General features: G+C 28.6%; 3 protein-coding genes across 3 annotated transcripts; 1 reads left to right on the forward strand and 2 right to left on the reverse strand.

The window, feature by feature from the left end:
• Positions 1–1,931: 1,931 nt before the first annotated feature.
• LOC126844331 (charged multivesicular body protein 3-like) lies at positions 1,932–4,963 on the reverse strand. Its single transcript, XM_050582457.1, has 6 exons — positions 4,810–4,963; positions 4,691–4,751; positions 4,353–4,532; positions 2,854–2,975; positions 2,695–2,790; positions 1,932–2,441 (listed from the first exon to the last, which is right to left on the reverse strand). Exons 1-6 carry the CDS (start codon positions 4,852–4,854, stop codon positions 2,277–2,279), a joined length of 669 nt encoding a protein of 222 aa, XP_050438414.1. The 5' UTR covers positions 4,855–4,963; the 3' UTR covers positions 1,932–2,276.
• Positions 4,964–6,644: 1,681 nt separating this feature from the next.
• On the reverse strand, positions 6,645–9,472 carry LOC126844507 (complex I intermediate-associated protein 30, mitochondrial). Its single transcript, XM_050582758.1, has 4 exons — positions 8,982–9,472; positions 8,290–8,507; positions 7,047–7,232; positions 6,645–6,917 (listed from the first exon to the last, which is right to left on the reverse strand). Exons 1-4 carry the CDS (start codon positions 9,286–9,288, stop codon positions 6,690–6,692), a joined length of 939 nt encoding a protein of 312 aa, XP_050438715.1. The 5' UTR covers positions 9,289–9,472; the 3' UTR covers positions 6,645–6,689.
• Positions 9,473–9,611: 139 nt separating this feature from the next.
• Positions 9,612–12,955, forward strand: LOC126844506 (DDB1- and CUL4-associated factor 13-like). Its single transcript, XM_050582756.1, has 8 exons — positions 9,612–9,843; positions 10,017–10,402; positions 11,455–11,626; positions 11,871–12,018; positions 12,083–12,236; positions 12,299–12,445; positions 12,522–12,685; positions 12,746–12,955. Exons 1-8 carry the CDS (start codon positions 9,774–9,776, stop codon positions 12,831–12,833), a joined length of 1,329 nt encoding a protein of 442 aa, XP_050438713.1. The 5' UTR covers positions 9,612–9,773; the 3' UTR covers positions 12,834–12,955.
• The last annotated feature ends 2,577 nt before the right edge of the window (positions 12,956–15,532 follow it).

The raw sequence follows: 15,532 nt of genomic DNA on the forward strand, positions 1-15,532 counted from the left end.
ATTAACACAATATATCAACGCTTATAGTAAAATGTTAAATATAAGCTTTTGAAAAATTATATTATACCACGAGTTCTTATTTCAACTATAGTCCAAATCAAATAGTTGTATTTTATCGCAAAAACGTATTATATTTTGACAGGTTTATTATAAATAGACAGGTTACATATCTCGATAGTACCATAATATGTAAAACATTTACTATAATTGAAGAGTGAAATTTAGAATTAAACGTTTATTATACTTTTTTTCAGATACGTAATGTAATTTTTAAATTCAACTTTTAAGATGTAATAATTTTTGTTAATAATGAAAATTGTCAAACAGTTATAAATGAAATGCACAGTTTTAATAGACGTTGTAATTAAGTAGTAGGTACCTGCTTATAAAAATATAATAGCATAATACAACTGAGACACTTGGTGAAGTAGTTGACTTAAAAAGTTTGCATTTAAAAATAAACGAGTAATTGTTGCTTAGATCTATGACGACCATATGCGTAAAAATCAGAATGGACTACGGTACATTTTCCTACATACATTAGTTTGGTGAAAAATCGTTGGCGCACATTATACAATTCTTGCCGATTATAGGGTGAAACGTTTGCGCACATTGTTATATTTTTATTTCGGGTTAGACCTTTTTTCCGGGTCATAATCGACCGATGGTTTCCGTTTTCAGCCAAAATGACCCTTAAACATTATTATCGTGCCCGTTTTACGCTAAAAGTTATATTACTATTTCCGCTATAATACTCGTACATTAAAATTTGGTAGGTACTTAAATTTGTTTAAGAACCCCTGAACCTAAAACTATTAAATCTTACGGTATAAGCGAGTTATAACCAGTTCATAAAAATGTTAGCCATATTTACATTTTTTAGGGCACCTCCACTCACTGAACTGGAAAAAAATTGCAAAGCTAACGTAGTGAAGAACACAACACTTTAACGTTTAAAAGTATTTTAATAATTCCTTATTTGAATTAATAGTTTTCTATATAGTTATTGTAAAAAAAGCACACCATTTTTAAACCTGCCTGTCTATGGCATTATAATTAAGTCGGCAGAAAGTCTAAGTGTTTTAAATGGTGAAGGAAAATTTTTTATGTGTAATGTTTCAAAGTTATAACACAGTAAACTATATAAATTAATATTTTAGTGTTATGTCTGCCTGGAAATGAACGCAAACAACTATATTTATCTGAAAATAAGGTTTCTATTGTAAATAGCTGAAAATTAAGAAAATAATATTTTTAAATTAATTTTGTTTGATAAACTTTATTGTAATGTATACTTGTAAAAAAACTATATAATGTATACATATTAGCTGTGTTTATTATAGTTAAAGCATATAGTATAAATACACCAATTGATACATTTATCATACTAATCATTGCCATAGAGTGGAAAAAAATACAAAAATAAAGTTAACAAAATTTCATATCAACATAATAAACAAATGAAAGAAAATGGATTTAATGAATATACCTAATATTTAAAGAAGAAAAAAGCACAAAAAATAATAAATAAAAATTGTGTTACAAAATAAATAAATAATAAAAACAATATTTTTACAACTAAATTAAAGACAGTGGTAAGAAGTAATAAAAAAATTTAGTTTCGAAGTAAACAAATTGTATCATATTTTAGTTATCAAATTATATATTAAAATATCAATAAGCTAGGATTAAAAATCAATATAGTATTATGTTATAGTATAATGTTATCTAATGTATACCTATTACATAATTAGTGAGAATAGTTGTTTATATTTTAAAAGATTAAAAATAAATAAATAAAATGATTCCACAGTATTTTAAAAGGAAAAATGAACGGTCTTTTAAAATTTTAATTAGAACAAGTCTTTAAAATTATTGAACAACTAAATACTAAACAACAGATTGCATACTTAACTTTTAAGCTATTTTAGTATTTAAACATTTAAGTACACCAGTTTATTTTTACCTAGATTAAAAATTATAAAAGAATCCAACTGGATAAAAGCTTTTCAAATAATATAGTAGAAAAACCATTACCAGAATAATTAGTTAAGTACTCCAAAGCATTTAATACTGCATTCATTATAAGCAAAATACGTTTAAAATGTATGATCTTTGTATAATAAACAAAGAAATGTGTAGATGTTATTAGTTTTTCTATTGATAAAAATATTTGTTTTTAATATAAAATTATAAGTTTACAGTAGTCAACCAAATTTGTTTTTAAAAATACGATCCATATATATATTGTAAAATTTACAATTCATACATGACGTTTAACTTTTTAATGCTTCTAAGCGGTTTTTCATATCTTCCAAGTCATCATTATCTTCATCGACTGATTCTGTTCTTGTCTCCTGTGGTTGAACTGATCCACCGGGTGTTTCTGTGACAGCCATTGGTGCCTCACCTAATGCTCCTGCCGTAATTTCCCATAATACCTTAAATAATTTTTACAAGTGAATTATTTAATGTTAAAGAGTCAAAAGGTAAGTGTCCCATGGACAATTTTTCTTTTTTGGACAGTTCTCTTTAAAACTATTTTATTTGTCTCAAAGAAAATATCGGTCGACAATTTTATTTTTAAACGACTAATTTTGAAGGAAAAAAAGGCTTAAATGCTTAATCAGTGAGTAAATATGAAGTTTGTACAAAACTTTATCTGGACTTTTGTCGAAAAGTACGGAAAATTACCTTATCAATTTGTGATTGGGCTTCTTCCTCCATATCTTCTGGGTCATCCATAACACTTTCCATAGTGTCATCTAACATTTCTTCAATAATTCCAGCCTAAAAACAAAATTATTAAAATAATATCAATACTCTACTATGTTTAAATTGTTTAAACCTAACCTTCATCATTTCTTTTGACAATTCTCTCATAGTAGCTGCAACTTCAGGCACTTTGATCAAGCTATGCATTGTTTGCATTACTTCTGTTGATTTTTGTAAGGATCCAGCCATCCTTAAAACAGCTAAAAAATAAATTTAAATAAAACATAATGTTTATTGATTCAACAAGAGAATAATGTTAACAGCTATTTATTTACCATACAGTAAAATTGGATTCTATGATTCTGATCTTTTATTAAATTATATAAAAATGTAATGACTCAACAATTTATACAAATTAATTTCAAATAAGACTAGATTTGTTTGTGGATAAAAAGTGGGCGGAGCATTAGGATAATATATATGTATAATATAGTTAATGGAATAGTCATACATTTTGTGAGATAAATATTTTTTATTATCAAAATATAGTATCATAATTTTCATGGGTTGTTCTTCTAAATGTATTAAAACAAATTTAAATGAACTTCATTCGTACAACATCATGTGCAGTACATATTCATTTCTCAACAAACCATATCCAAATGGCTACTTAACAATGGTTAGTAATGGTTATCGTGCGGACTCAGAATGTGTTGTAACGTAACAGAATAGGTTGTATCTCGTACTTTGATAAAATCAGTGTAAATAGTTTACCTATTCAAATAACTAAATAAAACAATAAAATTGAAGAATTTGTCTGTTTGTTCAGGCTATTCCTGAAACGGCTGAACCGATTGTGATATGAATAAAATTGCAGTTAACAGCTAGTAATAAATATAAGTAATTAAAAACAATAAATGTTTAAATTTTATAAACATATATTTATGTGTATTGTGTATATATATATATATATATATATATATAAATGAGTTGCTTTATTTAATTATGAGTTATTTTAATTAAAACTAAATCAATTACATACACCACCATAGTAATTTGTTATGAAAAAGTAGACGAGAGGGCTGCTCGTAATTAGTATAACGAACGCCCACTATGTCGATATCGGCGACCTTTAAACGTCTGAAACTTCAAAACTAAGCTTTTCCGTACATTTTTTTTTTGCACCATCGTTTTCAGAATTGAAAAACAAATCAATTGAAAAAAAAACGAAATTCGGGCGTGGGGTGGTAAAGTGCATTTAAGCCAAAGTATTAGTTCATATTATGTGTAGAGATGAATATGAGATTAATAATTAATTACTGATAGCATCTAAGGAAGCCAAACTCAATAAATGCACTCTAAAGATAAGAACGAATATACATTTTAAGTCTTATCAAGTTGGGTGCAGTTGTTTTGGAGGAGATAGCAATAATAAAATGCCATTCAATTGGGGAAAAAATATGCTCCGCTTTGCGTCTTGAGAAGTAACATAAAGCGTTTTTCATACACAATACGTAACAGTTATTATAATTTAAAAGTAACTTACTCGAAGACATTATCTTTTGATCATAGTCATCAAACATGTTTATTTAAATGTGCTAATAATATGCCATAGTGAAATATACTATTTAACTCACATAATTGGTTTTTCATTTGCATTTGTATAGAATTCAGATGAGTCTTGGATGTAATTATTTTGTTAATGGTTTTACGAGATCTTATCACTTCTTTGGCAAGGATTACGCATACATCTTTGTTGCCTTTTTTGGCAGCTTCCTTCAGAGAACGTTTTATCTTTTCTTCTTCTCTTTGAATACCTTAAATAAAATGTATTAATATTTAATTGTAAAGAGTTGAATTTGAATGACAACTATGCAGCTAGAAGCCTGTTTTGTTCTAGAGTGCAATCAAGGAGAAGGGCTAATAAGCCGGATCTGTCTTAACACATTAAACAAACAGAACCCCTATGAACTACCTCTTATTTGCCTGTCCAACTTGTATCCTTCCTTCCGTACAGTCGACGTCCACTGTTTAACCTAAATACAAATATAGTCGGTTTAGTCGTTGGAAAATAATGCAAACTGAACAACTCACTTGATCTTTGGGATCGACGGTGGTAGATTTGCCGAATATACCCATCTCGTAGGATTTTGAGTTAAATGTTTATAAATTTTTACGCTAACACATATTTACGCAGCGTATCTTGTCTATGGAGTGTATTGACTATTGAACAGTTTTATCACAGAATAAATAATAATATTATTCGGTGGTTTTATCATAAATTGGTAATTTTACTGTAGTACAACAAAATACCGTTAGATAGCAGGCTAATATTAATTTGGATAATCAACTAAAATAATACATAGACCTATAAATAAATTTATCTTTATAGGTCTATGAAATAATATGATGAATGTGATATAAATTATCGACCACCACCACGCACACCAAGGTTATAGATGAATAATAAATCTATTACTATAACTTCGCACAAAAAACATTTTGTTCCAAATTCCAATTTTTGAAGTAAATGTATCACAAAAACTGACAATTGTATTTTTATAGTTTTTGTATATCATTTCTACACAATAATATAGGTAGTTCAAGTTACACATTTTATGTTATTTCACTTGGTCACATCTTGCACATATCAGTTTTTGCATGACAAATCACAAAGACGATATTTATGTCGTTGCTCCGGAATTTAAAATCTTCTTAAATCGATTTTCCTTTCCTAATCTGCTCTCTGAGTAATATCTATGTATTCTTCATTCGCTCCTCAAACGGTTAAGTTTAGAGTATAAAATCAATAAGTACCTATAATTCAATTAATATCTCTTTAACCACACGCGCCGGTGTATTTTGTACAATAAACTTTTATTAAATTGTTTTTTGCGCTTATTTTATGTATATTTCTAAATTATATTTATTTAATTTTAATTTATATATTTATTTTACGTTATTTATTACTTTAATAAACACAGTTTTCCTTAATTTAGTTTTAAAAGATCATTCCATGATTTGAAAGTAGAAATTTTTAATTTTCATTGCATATAAATTCATTACGACAATTTGTTATTATCTCATTCACCAAATTAAAGATAGTGTTTAAATTTTTTTTTCTATTGAACTAGCAGGTCACGACACCAGTCTTCTTAATTTTTACTGGGGGCTGTCAGGAATAATTATTGGTCCAGTAATGAAAAGATTACTGGATTAGGATGACTATTCAGTTTCAAAAACATTTGTTTTAATTTGACAGTAGACATTTTTAGGTTTTTATGAATAAATTGATTGGAAACATAAGGTGGGGGATTTTATAAAAATTACATAGGACTTTGGATCGGAGTCTTTAAATACGGTTAGTGTTAGAGATTTCAGCAGCTCCCTACAGCTGTATGCTGTATGATCAGATGGGTCTTAACAGTAATCTGTAGAGCTATAGGTTGGTAGGTATTTTATATGTTAGTAGCGGGTGAAGAAGACGAAATCTATCATAAAGTAACTTTATTTTACTAGTTATGTGAGGCAGCCAAGTCGACGAACAATGATGATATCAAGGTAGTGCACGCACTGAGCATTAGAGGCAAGTCATTAAGAAATAGTGTAGGACATATTCCATGACAAAGTGTAAAAGTACAATGCGTGGACTTGGCTTTCTTCGTTTTTACACCCCATTCTTCCCAATTTTCGAGAAGATTGAGGTGGTCTTGAACATAGATAGAGGCTAGGATAGTGTCAGGATTGCTGGGTATTATTGCTTTGTCGTCAGCAAAGTCATAAACTGTAAGTTAATGTTGGCTGATCTGATATAAATAAGTTAAAGAGTAGAGTATATTAACGTACAGTATACAGTAGAGTACAGTATACGTAACATTCATTTTTTTTTTTTTTTACAAAACACTGTCAATAAATGAATAGGTACACCGTCCACAACAAATTAATTTTATTTAACTACCTAGGTAATTTATGAACTATGTTCCTATAATATAATTCTGTTCTACATTATACATTTCATATGCAGTTTCCTCGTGATGAGTAGGATCAAATTCAGTGCCAATGTAATCAATTTCCAATTGAAATGGTCCGTCAGCTCGATCAGAAACTGTGATACCAAAATGACTAATTTTAGCTAATGGTAGTGGCGCTTGTGAATCTTGAATACGTCCTTTACTAGCAAAAAAGAATTTGGAAAAAGGTATCTGAAAATAAAAGATAAATTTACATTAAACAATTATTATGTTTGATATTTATATTTGTACTATAAAACTAAAAATAAAATTAATCTAAAATCTATGATTTATCATTTATATCATTTATTTCTGGATTACCTTAACTGTTTGCCAATAAGGACCGCCTCGTGTGTACAACACAAATGAAAAGACATCGTTCCACAAAATATCATATTGTCCAGAAATGTGGATATTTAGAAGATAGCTTCGTCCATCACCTCTTACTCGCATATTAAGGTGAGTATAAGGATTCCAATCCAAATAAGAGTTTAATTGAAATGCCCTCTATAAAAAATGTTTTTTTTATTATGTTTTATTCAACAACCTTAAAATATATTTACACAATGAAATTATAGTTTTCAAAATGTTATTTATTTATAAAAATTGAAGCTTAGTTTCTTTCTCAAATTTTCAAAAAGTACTCAATCTTAGTTTTCTCTGATAGGGTAAATATGAGACGAATATTTAAGGTATAATCAGCATAACTTAAAAAATGATTATTTATCCGATTTAGACAATCTGATCTACAATCAAGTGACAAAGTAATGACACCATATTTCAACTTTGTATTCTATAAAAGAGAGGGTTAAACAATTATATAATGTGGATAGACATGTAGGAAAGTTGAAGTTTGAGGAATTACATTGAAAAGCCAATAGTTGCATTGCATTAGCAACTACTTGGTCTATAAGGCTGGAAAGAAAGTGAAGGAACAAACACAATTAACAAAACCTAAGTCACACACTTTAGTGGCTCTTGGCACACTATTGAGTCAATAAACAAGCCAGTTAACTTCCCAAATGTGATGAAAGGACATACATTTGAATTTTTCGACATTTAAAGATAGACCAATATTACTACACCAGGATAAAAATTTAATTTTAATTTAAACTTCTTGTAAGAAAAAACAATCATTTATAGATGTAATTCAATACAATTTTTTTGATTTATCAGCAAATAGAAAAATTAGACAGGGTTTAATAACTTAGAATACCGTGTATTAAATAGGTACATAATACATTAATAACAAAGGATAAGGATAAGTGGCCGTCTTGTGGGACACAAGACGTTACTGAAAATGTATTAGAAGTTATAGAATGTAGATTAACAAATTGGCGACCCTCTGTTAAGTATGTTTCGAAACTATGATAGAAGAGGCTTGCCTACATTAGCTGTCTAGAATGTAAATAATCCATAATAACAATAATATTGATGGTAATTAAGAACACCAAAAAGTAATTTTGAAATCTCTATGACAAATACCTGCCAAACCAGCCGAGAAAATGATACAAAAATAAATTAATAAATTAGCTTATAGATTTTATACTAAATAAAAATTTACTGTGACTCGTTTGGTAATTATATTGCAGTAACCAGAGTTTTGCATTCTTCCATCTTTAGGTACTCTTGAGCACAAGTTTCCACAGAACAGACCATATCCTTGATGGCTTAGTTTTAATTCACATTTACTAAATCCTTCAGCGTGGTCACTATCACTTGTTACAATCCAATGGTTCAGTGATGACTCTTTGCCAAATTTCCAAAATACATCAATTTCACCTAGAATTACAGTATAATGGCAGTTTAATATTGTAAGAGTAGTGTAAAATTAATTTTTGTAAAAATGTATGTGATAAATATTGCAATATTTATTATACAATGATTTTTAAAGGCCCCTCATTGAAATGTTATATTCACCAGAATATATATGTAATTAATATTTATAGATCTCCAATTACATAGATTGGAGGATCTATGTATTTTTTTAAGCTGGGTGATAGTGAAGTCAAATTTTTCAGATAGACAATCACATTCAAGATGAAGAAAATCTTTATTTACTTTAAATTTTCTCAAAAGGGAATAACTGATAAATATATAAAAAATGTTTTTTTATATTTTGTTTATTTAACCCTATGTTGGTAGTTGAATGTTACTTATTATGGGGGAATAATAAAAAAATACATATACCTATTAAAGAAACTTTGGACAATGTATAATATGTTTTAATAATAATTTATATTGAATATTAAATACCTGCCCTATAGTCGAGAATAGGATCAGCTTCCCAAGTTTCTTTTAACTCTTCTTTCCATTGTTTTATTTCTTGTTTTAACTGTCTGAGGCCAATGCGTATTCTATCAATTCGTTTATCAGCCACATTGAATCCCGTGTCATAACCACTGCGTCTGTCATACTCGTGAAATTCAAACACTGGATTTGAGGTATGCAAATATCTTTGTGGATTGCAATTCCAAATCCTGTTCCCCACAAGAACAGTGGCAGATATGCCTTTCCAACAATACTGTGGTAAAAAGTAGGAAAGTTGTTTTCCACACTGCATTTTAATAGTTAATCACGTAATTTACTTTAAAAATGTTTTTCCAATACGTCATGGGAGGAAACGCGGATTTGAAATAAGCTGTGGAATCCGTGTTTAAATGTCATTTTAACATGGACATCTAACATTACACAAAATAATAAATATGGCATATGCTGTACGTATATATGTATTTATTATATTTTATATCATTTAATTTTTACAGTATTAGATGATTACACCACAGAATAACAGATAACATTATCTTAAATTGTACTATCACAGAATAGATAACACTACCACATTTAAATTATGGAAGGAGGTTGTCAAAACACAATATTGATAAAAGTACAATTTTTTTCTGCCGCCTTAATCTATTTGGATTTTGTCCACTTCGACTCATATTTTAGTTATAGACTATAGTATAAGACGTATTAGTTGAAATAAATCAGAAATCTACGTTCTGTGGCGTTTCTGGACTTATGTTTATATTTTAGATATATACAATTATGAAAGTTAAGATTTTAACACGAAACCCCGATAACTATATGCGAGAAACAAAACGAGACATTCAAAAAGGTATGAATTTCATTACAGTTCTAAATAATAATTAAATATTAATTACATATTCATTGTCTCAATGTTTTTTAACTGTTCATAAAAATGATTTCAAATTTGTTGTTTTGTTATTATTAGTTGTTGAGGTATAACTTTTAAAACAGCTAGTATTGTTGTAATTGTTTTATTTTCAGTGCCTCGAAATTATGACCCAAACCTTCACCCTTTTCAATCATCACGAGAGTATGTTCGTGCTCTTAATGCAGTTAAATTAGAAAGAGTATTTGCTAAACCATTTATTGGTAACTTGGATGGTCATCGTGATGGAATCTTTTGCATGGCTAAACACCCTAAATCTTTATCAACAATTGCAAGTGGTTCTTATGATGGAGAAGTGCGCCTATGGAATTTATCTAGAAAAAAATGTGTTAATACTGTTAACGGGCATGAACGATTTGTTCGTGGTTTATGTTTCAATATTGATGGTACTAGTTTACTTAGTGTAGGAGACGACTCCACAATAAAAGTATGGAATACAGAAGAAGAATTTGAGACACCATCTCACACTTTTATATCACAGGTATATATGGTAATTTAATGTTAATAAATACCAACTAGAATGTTGAAAAATAACTTTTTGAATATAATTGACATTATTAAAATGTCTCAAACCTTTAATCGTGATAATTAAATGATGTTTATATATCGCTACTTTTTTACTAATTGAACATTTTTGCTTAAAATGTAGTAAATAACTGATTAAAGCCAAGTACAAGGGCTGGTATACATTGAGATGCAGACAACAAGTGCAGCATAGAGCAGTAAACCGTGTGGTGAACATAATGTGATGCAGGCTGATATAGGTGAAATACTAATCTGACTTTTACTATTCTTCAATATGTGCTCGTAAGTTCAAACTGGTAGGTCACAGAAAACTTCACTGCAATGCACTATGTTGCCTACATCTCAATGTGCATACAACCTTAGGGTTAGCTCACATTGTGGTATAAAAGGCCAATTAATTTATCAACATTTTAAGTTAGCTTGTTTTGGTTTTTAATTGTATGGGGTTGAACACATATGGACATGGCATGGTCAATAGGCTATCGCTACTAACCACTGTGGTTATTTGTCGGGGATCAAGGAGCAATGGAAACAGCTTGACTTCAGGTGCTGAGTGTCATCGTAGTAGCCACTTTACAACACCATGCCCCTATTTTTTAATTTTATAAATTTTATTATATATTTTATTTTTTAATTTTAATTTTATAATTGTGACGAGGTTGATTACGAGGGAATGTAGAATTAATCTAACGTTAACATAAACCAAATACTATAACATATTATCAATTTAGATTGTACCACAGCTATCTTCCTACGCTAATTAAGTCAAATGGGAGAAATACTAATGCTTATGTAATCTATATATTTAATGTATTGTGATTTACCAATTTTAATTTTAAATCGAAAATGGCTTTAAAAAAAAAATGGTAATTTGTATTCATTTTTCAATTTGATGTGTGTCGATTATTGTATAGATTGTTATTGATCAAATATCATTGAATAACCCTTATTTGTAATATTTAAAGTAATCATAATGAATAATCCAAGAAATTTTATTTCAATTTTTAGTCTGTTCTTTACGGTATAAGTCACAAATGGTTGGATGACAAAGTTTTTGCGACATGCGGTGATGCTGTACAGTTATGGGATATAACTCGTAGTCAACCTACCTCAGTTTTAAAATGGGGTGTAGATAGCTTGCATCATATTGCTTTTAATCAAGTTGATACTCACGTTTTAGGTAACTATTAAAAGAACAACTAAATAACATAATTATTAATTTTAATTAGTAACACCTTACACTGTTATTGACGCTTTATTTTATATTAAACAATTTAAATATGCTAATAGTAATGACAAGCAAATGAAGTTTTGAGTAAAAATAAATAGGCCTTGTTTTGCTCCTGTTTTTACAATTTGTATGATAATTTATTCTATGATTTTAACCATAATAGTAATGATTGTTGTGTTGATATTATGAATAGCTTCATGTGCAAGTGATCGTAGTATTATTCTTTACGATACCAGAGAAGTAAAACCTATGAGAAAAGTAGTAATGAAGCTAAAGTCAAATCAGTTAGCTTGGAATCCTATGGAAGCATTCAATTTTACTGTCGCTAATGAAGATTATAAGTAATTTCCAATATTTATCATACAATTTTTTTTTTTTATTCAACATTCAATTTTATTATTACAGTTGTTATTCATATGATACAAGAAATTTAAAACGGCCAGTTAATGTGCATATGGATCATGTATCTGCTGTAACATGTATAGATTATGCTCCGACAGGACTTGAATTTGTAACTGGAAGTTATGATAAATCTGTTAGAATTTATGAAAGCACTAGTGTAATGATTTTTTTTTTTAACAAAAAATAAAATAAGTATTTTAATATTTAAACATATTTTAGGGACATTCCAGAGAAATTTACCACACTAAGCGTATGCAACATTTAACTAGTGTTATCTGGTCATTGGACAATAAATATGTTTTAAGTGCATCGGATGAAATGAATATAAGAATATGGAAAGCTAATGCATCAGAAAAATTGGGAATTGTCAGTATTCAGCTGAATACAATTTATGTTGTGTGATATTTTTTAACTAAAATTATTAATATAATATACATTTTAGTTAAGACCCCGTGAAGAGAGAGCTAAAGCTTATAATGCTACATTGAAAGAGAAATTCGCTGCTCATCCTCAAATAAAGAGAATAGCAAGACATAGACAAATACCAAAACATATTTATCATGAACGTGAACAACAATTAGAATCCAGAAAAAAAATCAGAAGAAAGTATGTAAATAATAATTATATTGGATTACATTTTTCTAAATCGTGTAATGTTTTTTTCAGGGAAGAAAATATTCGTAGACACTCTAAAAAGGATACTGTGCCTTTTGTTTCTGAAAAAGAAAAACACGTTATTGCAGAAGTGTATTAAAATATTTTTTCTTTTGATTTTTGTTACTGTTACTATCAGTTTAGTATACTAATTATTTAAAAAATGACATTGTTTTTATAATTTTTAATAATCTATCCTTTAATAAATCATGAACCGAATGTTTATTGTTATTAAACATGAGGGTACAATTACATGACATAATATGTATTCAACCAGTTACATTACTTGGACAATCTCATATTAATAACTAGTTTAGATTTTAACCATATGCATAATGGTTTATGTGTACACATAAATATATGTGCTAATACTTAGTATTTGAAGGTATACTGTTCTGATTCATTAGATAGGTGTTCCTTGGCTTTAGTGGTTTGCACTGGGTGCTAATTGCGGGCCGGGGACCATAGGCGGACTTAGGGGTGGCCTAAAGAGGCATTAGCCCCCCAATATGTGATTTAGCCCCCCACCCCCGAACCAATTGGTGTTTTTATTTTAGTATATTCTTATTTAATTTTCTATTACCTAAAAAACCATTTTTTTTTTAAATGTGCCTTTTTTTATACATATTTTAATACTTAGTTTTTCTTTAGACTAGTTGGATAACGTTTGATTGTGGGTTATGTGTCATTTTACACAAGACAACTTCTAATGTTTTATTATTCTGGCGGCTGACCGCCAACCATCTAGTGGCAAGACCTATTGGGAGGGTGGGGTGAAGGGTTGTTATTGTCATTGTAGACTACTTTTCCACAGCTAAGTATAAACAAATACAAAATATAAACATTGTATTTATATATATATATATATATAAATACTTTTTAATACATGAAAATACATGAAATATTTTTAATACATGAAAAATATTTCAGTTTGTTTTGGCAAGTGGAGCTTGTTATATACGTAAGTTGAACTATAATTACTATAGTAAATTAAAACACAAAAATTTTACAGTAGGTATTATTTTAAAGGATAAATGTTTAAGATAACTTTTAGAAGTCAAATTTTAACCTAAATATTTAATTCATCCATTAAGTATAGTGAAACCAAAAACTGGTTTGTAATGTATTAAATAATTTTTGTGTTATTTGATTTTTAAATTATAGACGAAGTAAGTGGATGGAAATAATAGTATTCTAGCCCTTTTCGCACCTCGTCGAGAAAAAAAAAGACAAAATATAGCATATATATGCCACATATACTTAAAGTGGAAAATTTACGAAAAATAAAGATATTGTAGACTACATTAGTGTCTAAATATTGTCTGGGACTATAGCCCCTCAAAAATCAACCCCTAAGTCCGCCTATGCAAGTATTTCACTAATGCAATACTTGTATCATTGCCTTATAGTATATTAAAACCAAATGTATTGGCAAAGATGTGCCACTGTTTTTAATTCTGTAGTGTAAACTCTGTAAAATTTTGAATTATTTCTTTTTAATATTTAGGAGTGTTCTATGTCACAGTGAATATGTTTTTAACATGTCTTGTCTGTCACGCGCAAACCATATATTTAAAAATCTGCATGTATGATCTTATTAACAGATAATTTTTAGGTAGTTAAGTACAGATGCAGATCTAGAAATTACACATAGAAGGTGACCAATATTTTTGAATATATTGTAATGTGTTAAATTGAGTTAACAATAAACTATAAATATACTATAAATTATAGTTAATAAAAAAATTAAAATGTTAAGAAGTATAAAATATTTTTTTTTAATAAAACATTTATGTTCTTTAGGCACACGCGGCGATTTTCATGCGATGTAATTTGTGTGCGATTTGAGCGACTAGAAGTCCACCATCACAAAGCGATTACATGCAATACTCTATAGAGTATAGAATATACTATTAATCCGTTTAATTCTCTTAGAAAGTCAAACCCCTCAAAGTTCTTAACAAAAAAATGAGAACATTTCGTGTATTTTTTATTGAATTATAAAACATTGGCAGCTCCAGTCATTGGCTAGACATTTATTTTTATAACATCTGTGATTAGTTCGCAGAAAATTGTAATAATAATAATAATAATATACATTGCATGTGTGCATGTATGCACATATAAAAATATGCAATATATGCACTAATATGCAGTGTAGGGTTCTGGTCTATTCTGATGATTGACGTGCGATTGGTGCAACGTGATTGCTATGCGATCAGCACACCCAGTCGCATGAGTCGTTTGTCACGCATTATAGAATCGCGCCGTTAGTGGGTCCTCACTCAATTATATATTATGCAGTCTTTTAAGGGAAAAAATGTGTCGCATGACAATCGTCTCCTGTGCGGAAGACCTTATTATAACATTTACTTATGTATTTGTATAAATTGATAAGACACTAACTTTTGAAGGACAACATAATCTGTGGCTATTATTTTACACAATTAAATTAATTTTAAAGTCTGGTTAAGTAGGTACTAGTAAAAAAAAAAAAATGTATAGAAAACTGTTTAATAATATTTTTAAATTATTTTCTTATATAATATTTTATTCTTAGAAAGGGTCCAATTTCATCAATTAACTTAAAGAAAACTAAACACAATTTTTTTTTTTGAATTGAGTTATTTTTTCCACAACAAATGAAATATTTTTGTAAAATGATTGTCCAGTTTAAAAAAACATTTAACTTGGAACTTTTTTTAGAAAATATGATTTTTTGCCTAGAACTTTATCTGGAACTGTTATATATAAAAAAAAATAGTAAAATGATGCCCAGCTCCGTATCGAAACTGTAAA

Source organism: Adelges cooleyi, unplaced genomic scaffold (genome assembly GCF_023614345.1).
Source record: "Adelges cooleyi isolate 19-005CV unplaced genomic scaffold, UGA_ACOO_1.1 ACOO_flye_CR_arks_rails_tigmint_CR_PRNA_651, whole genome shotgun sequence".
NCBI classification, from domain to species: domain Eukaryota; kingdom Metazoa; phylum Arthropoda; class Insecta; order Hemiptera; family Adelgidae; genus Adelges; species Adelges cooleyi.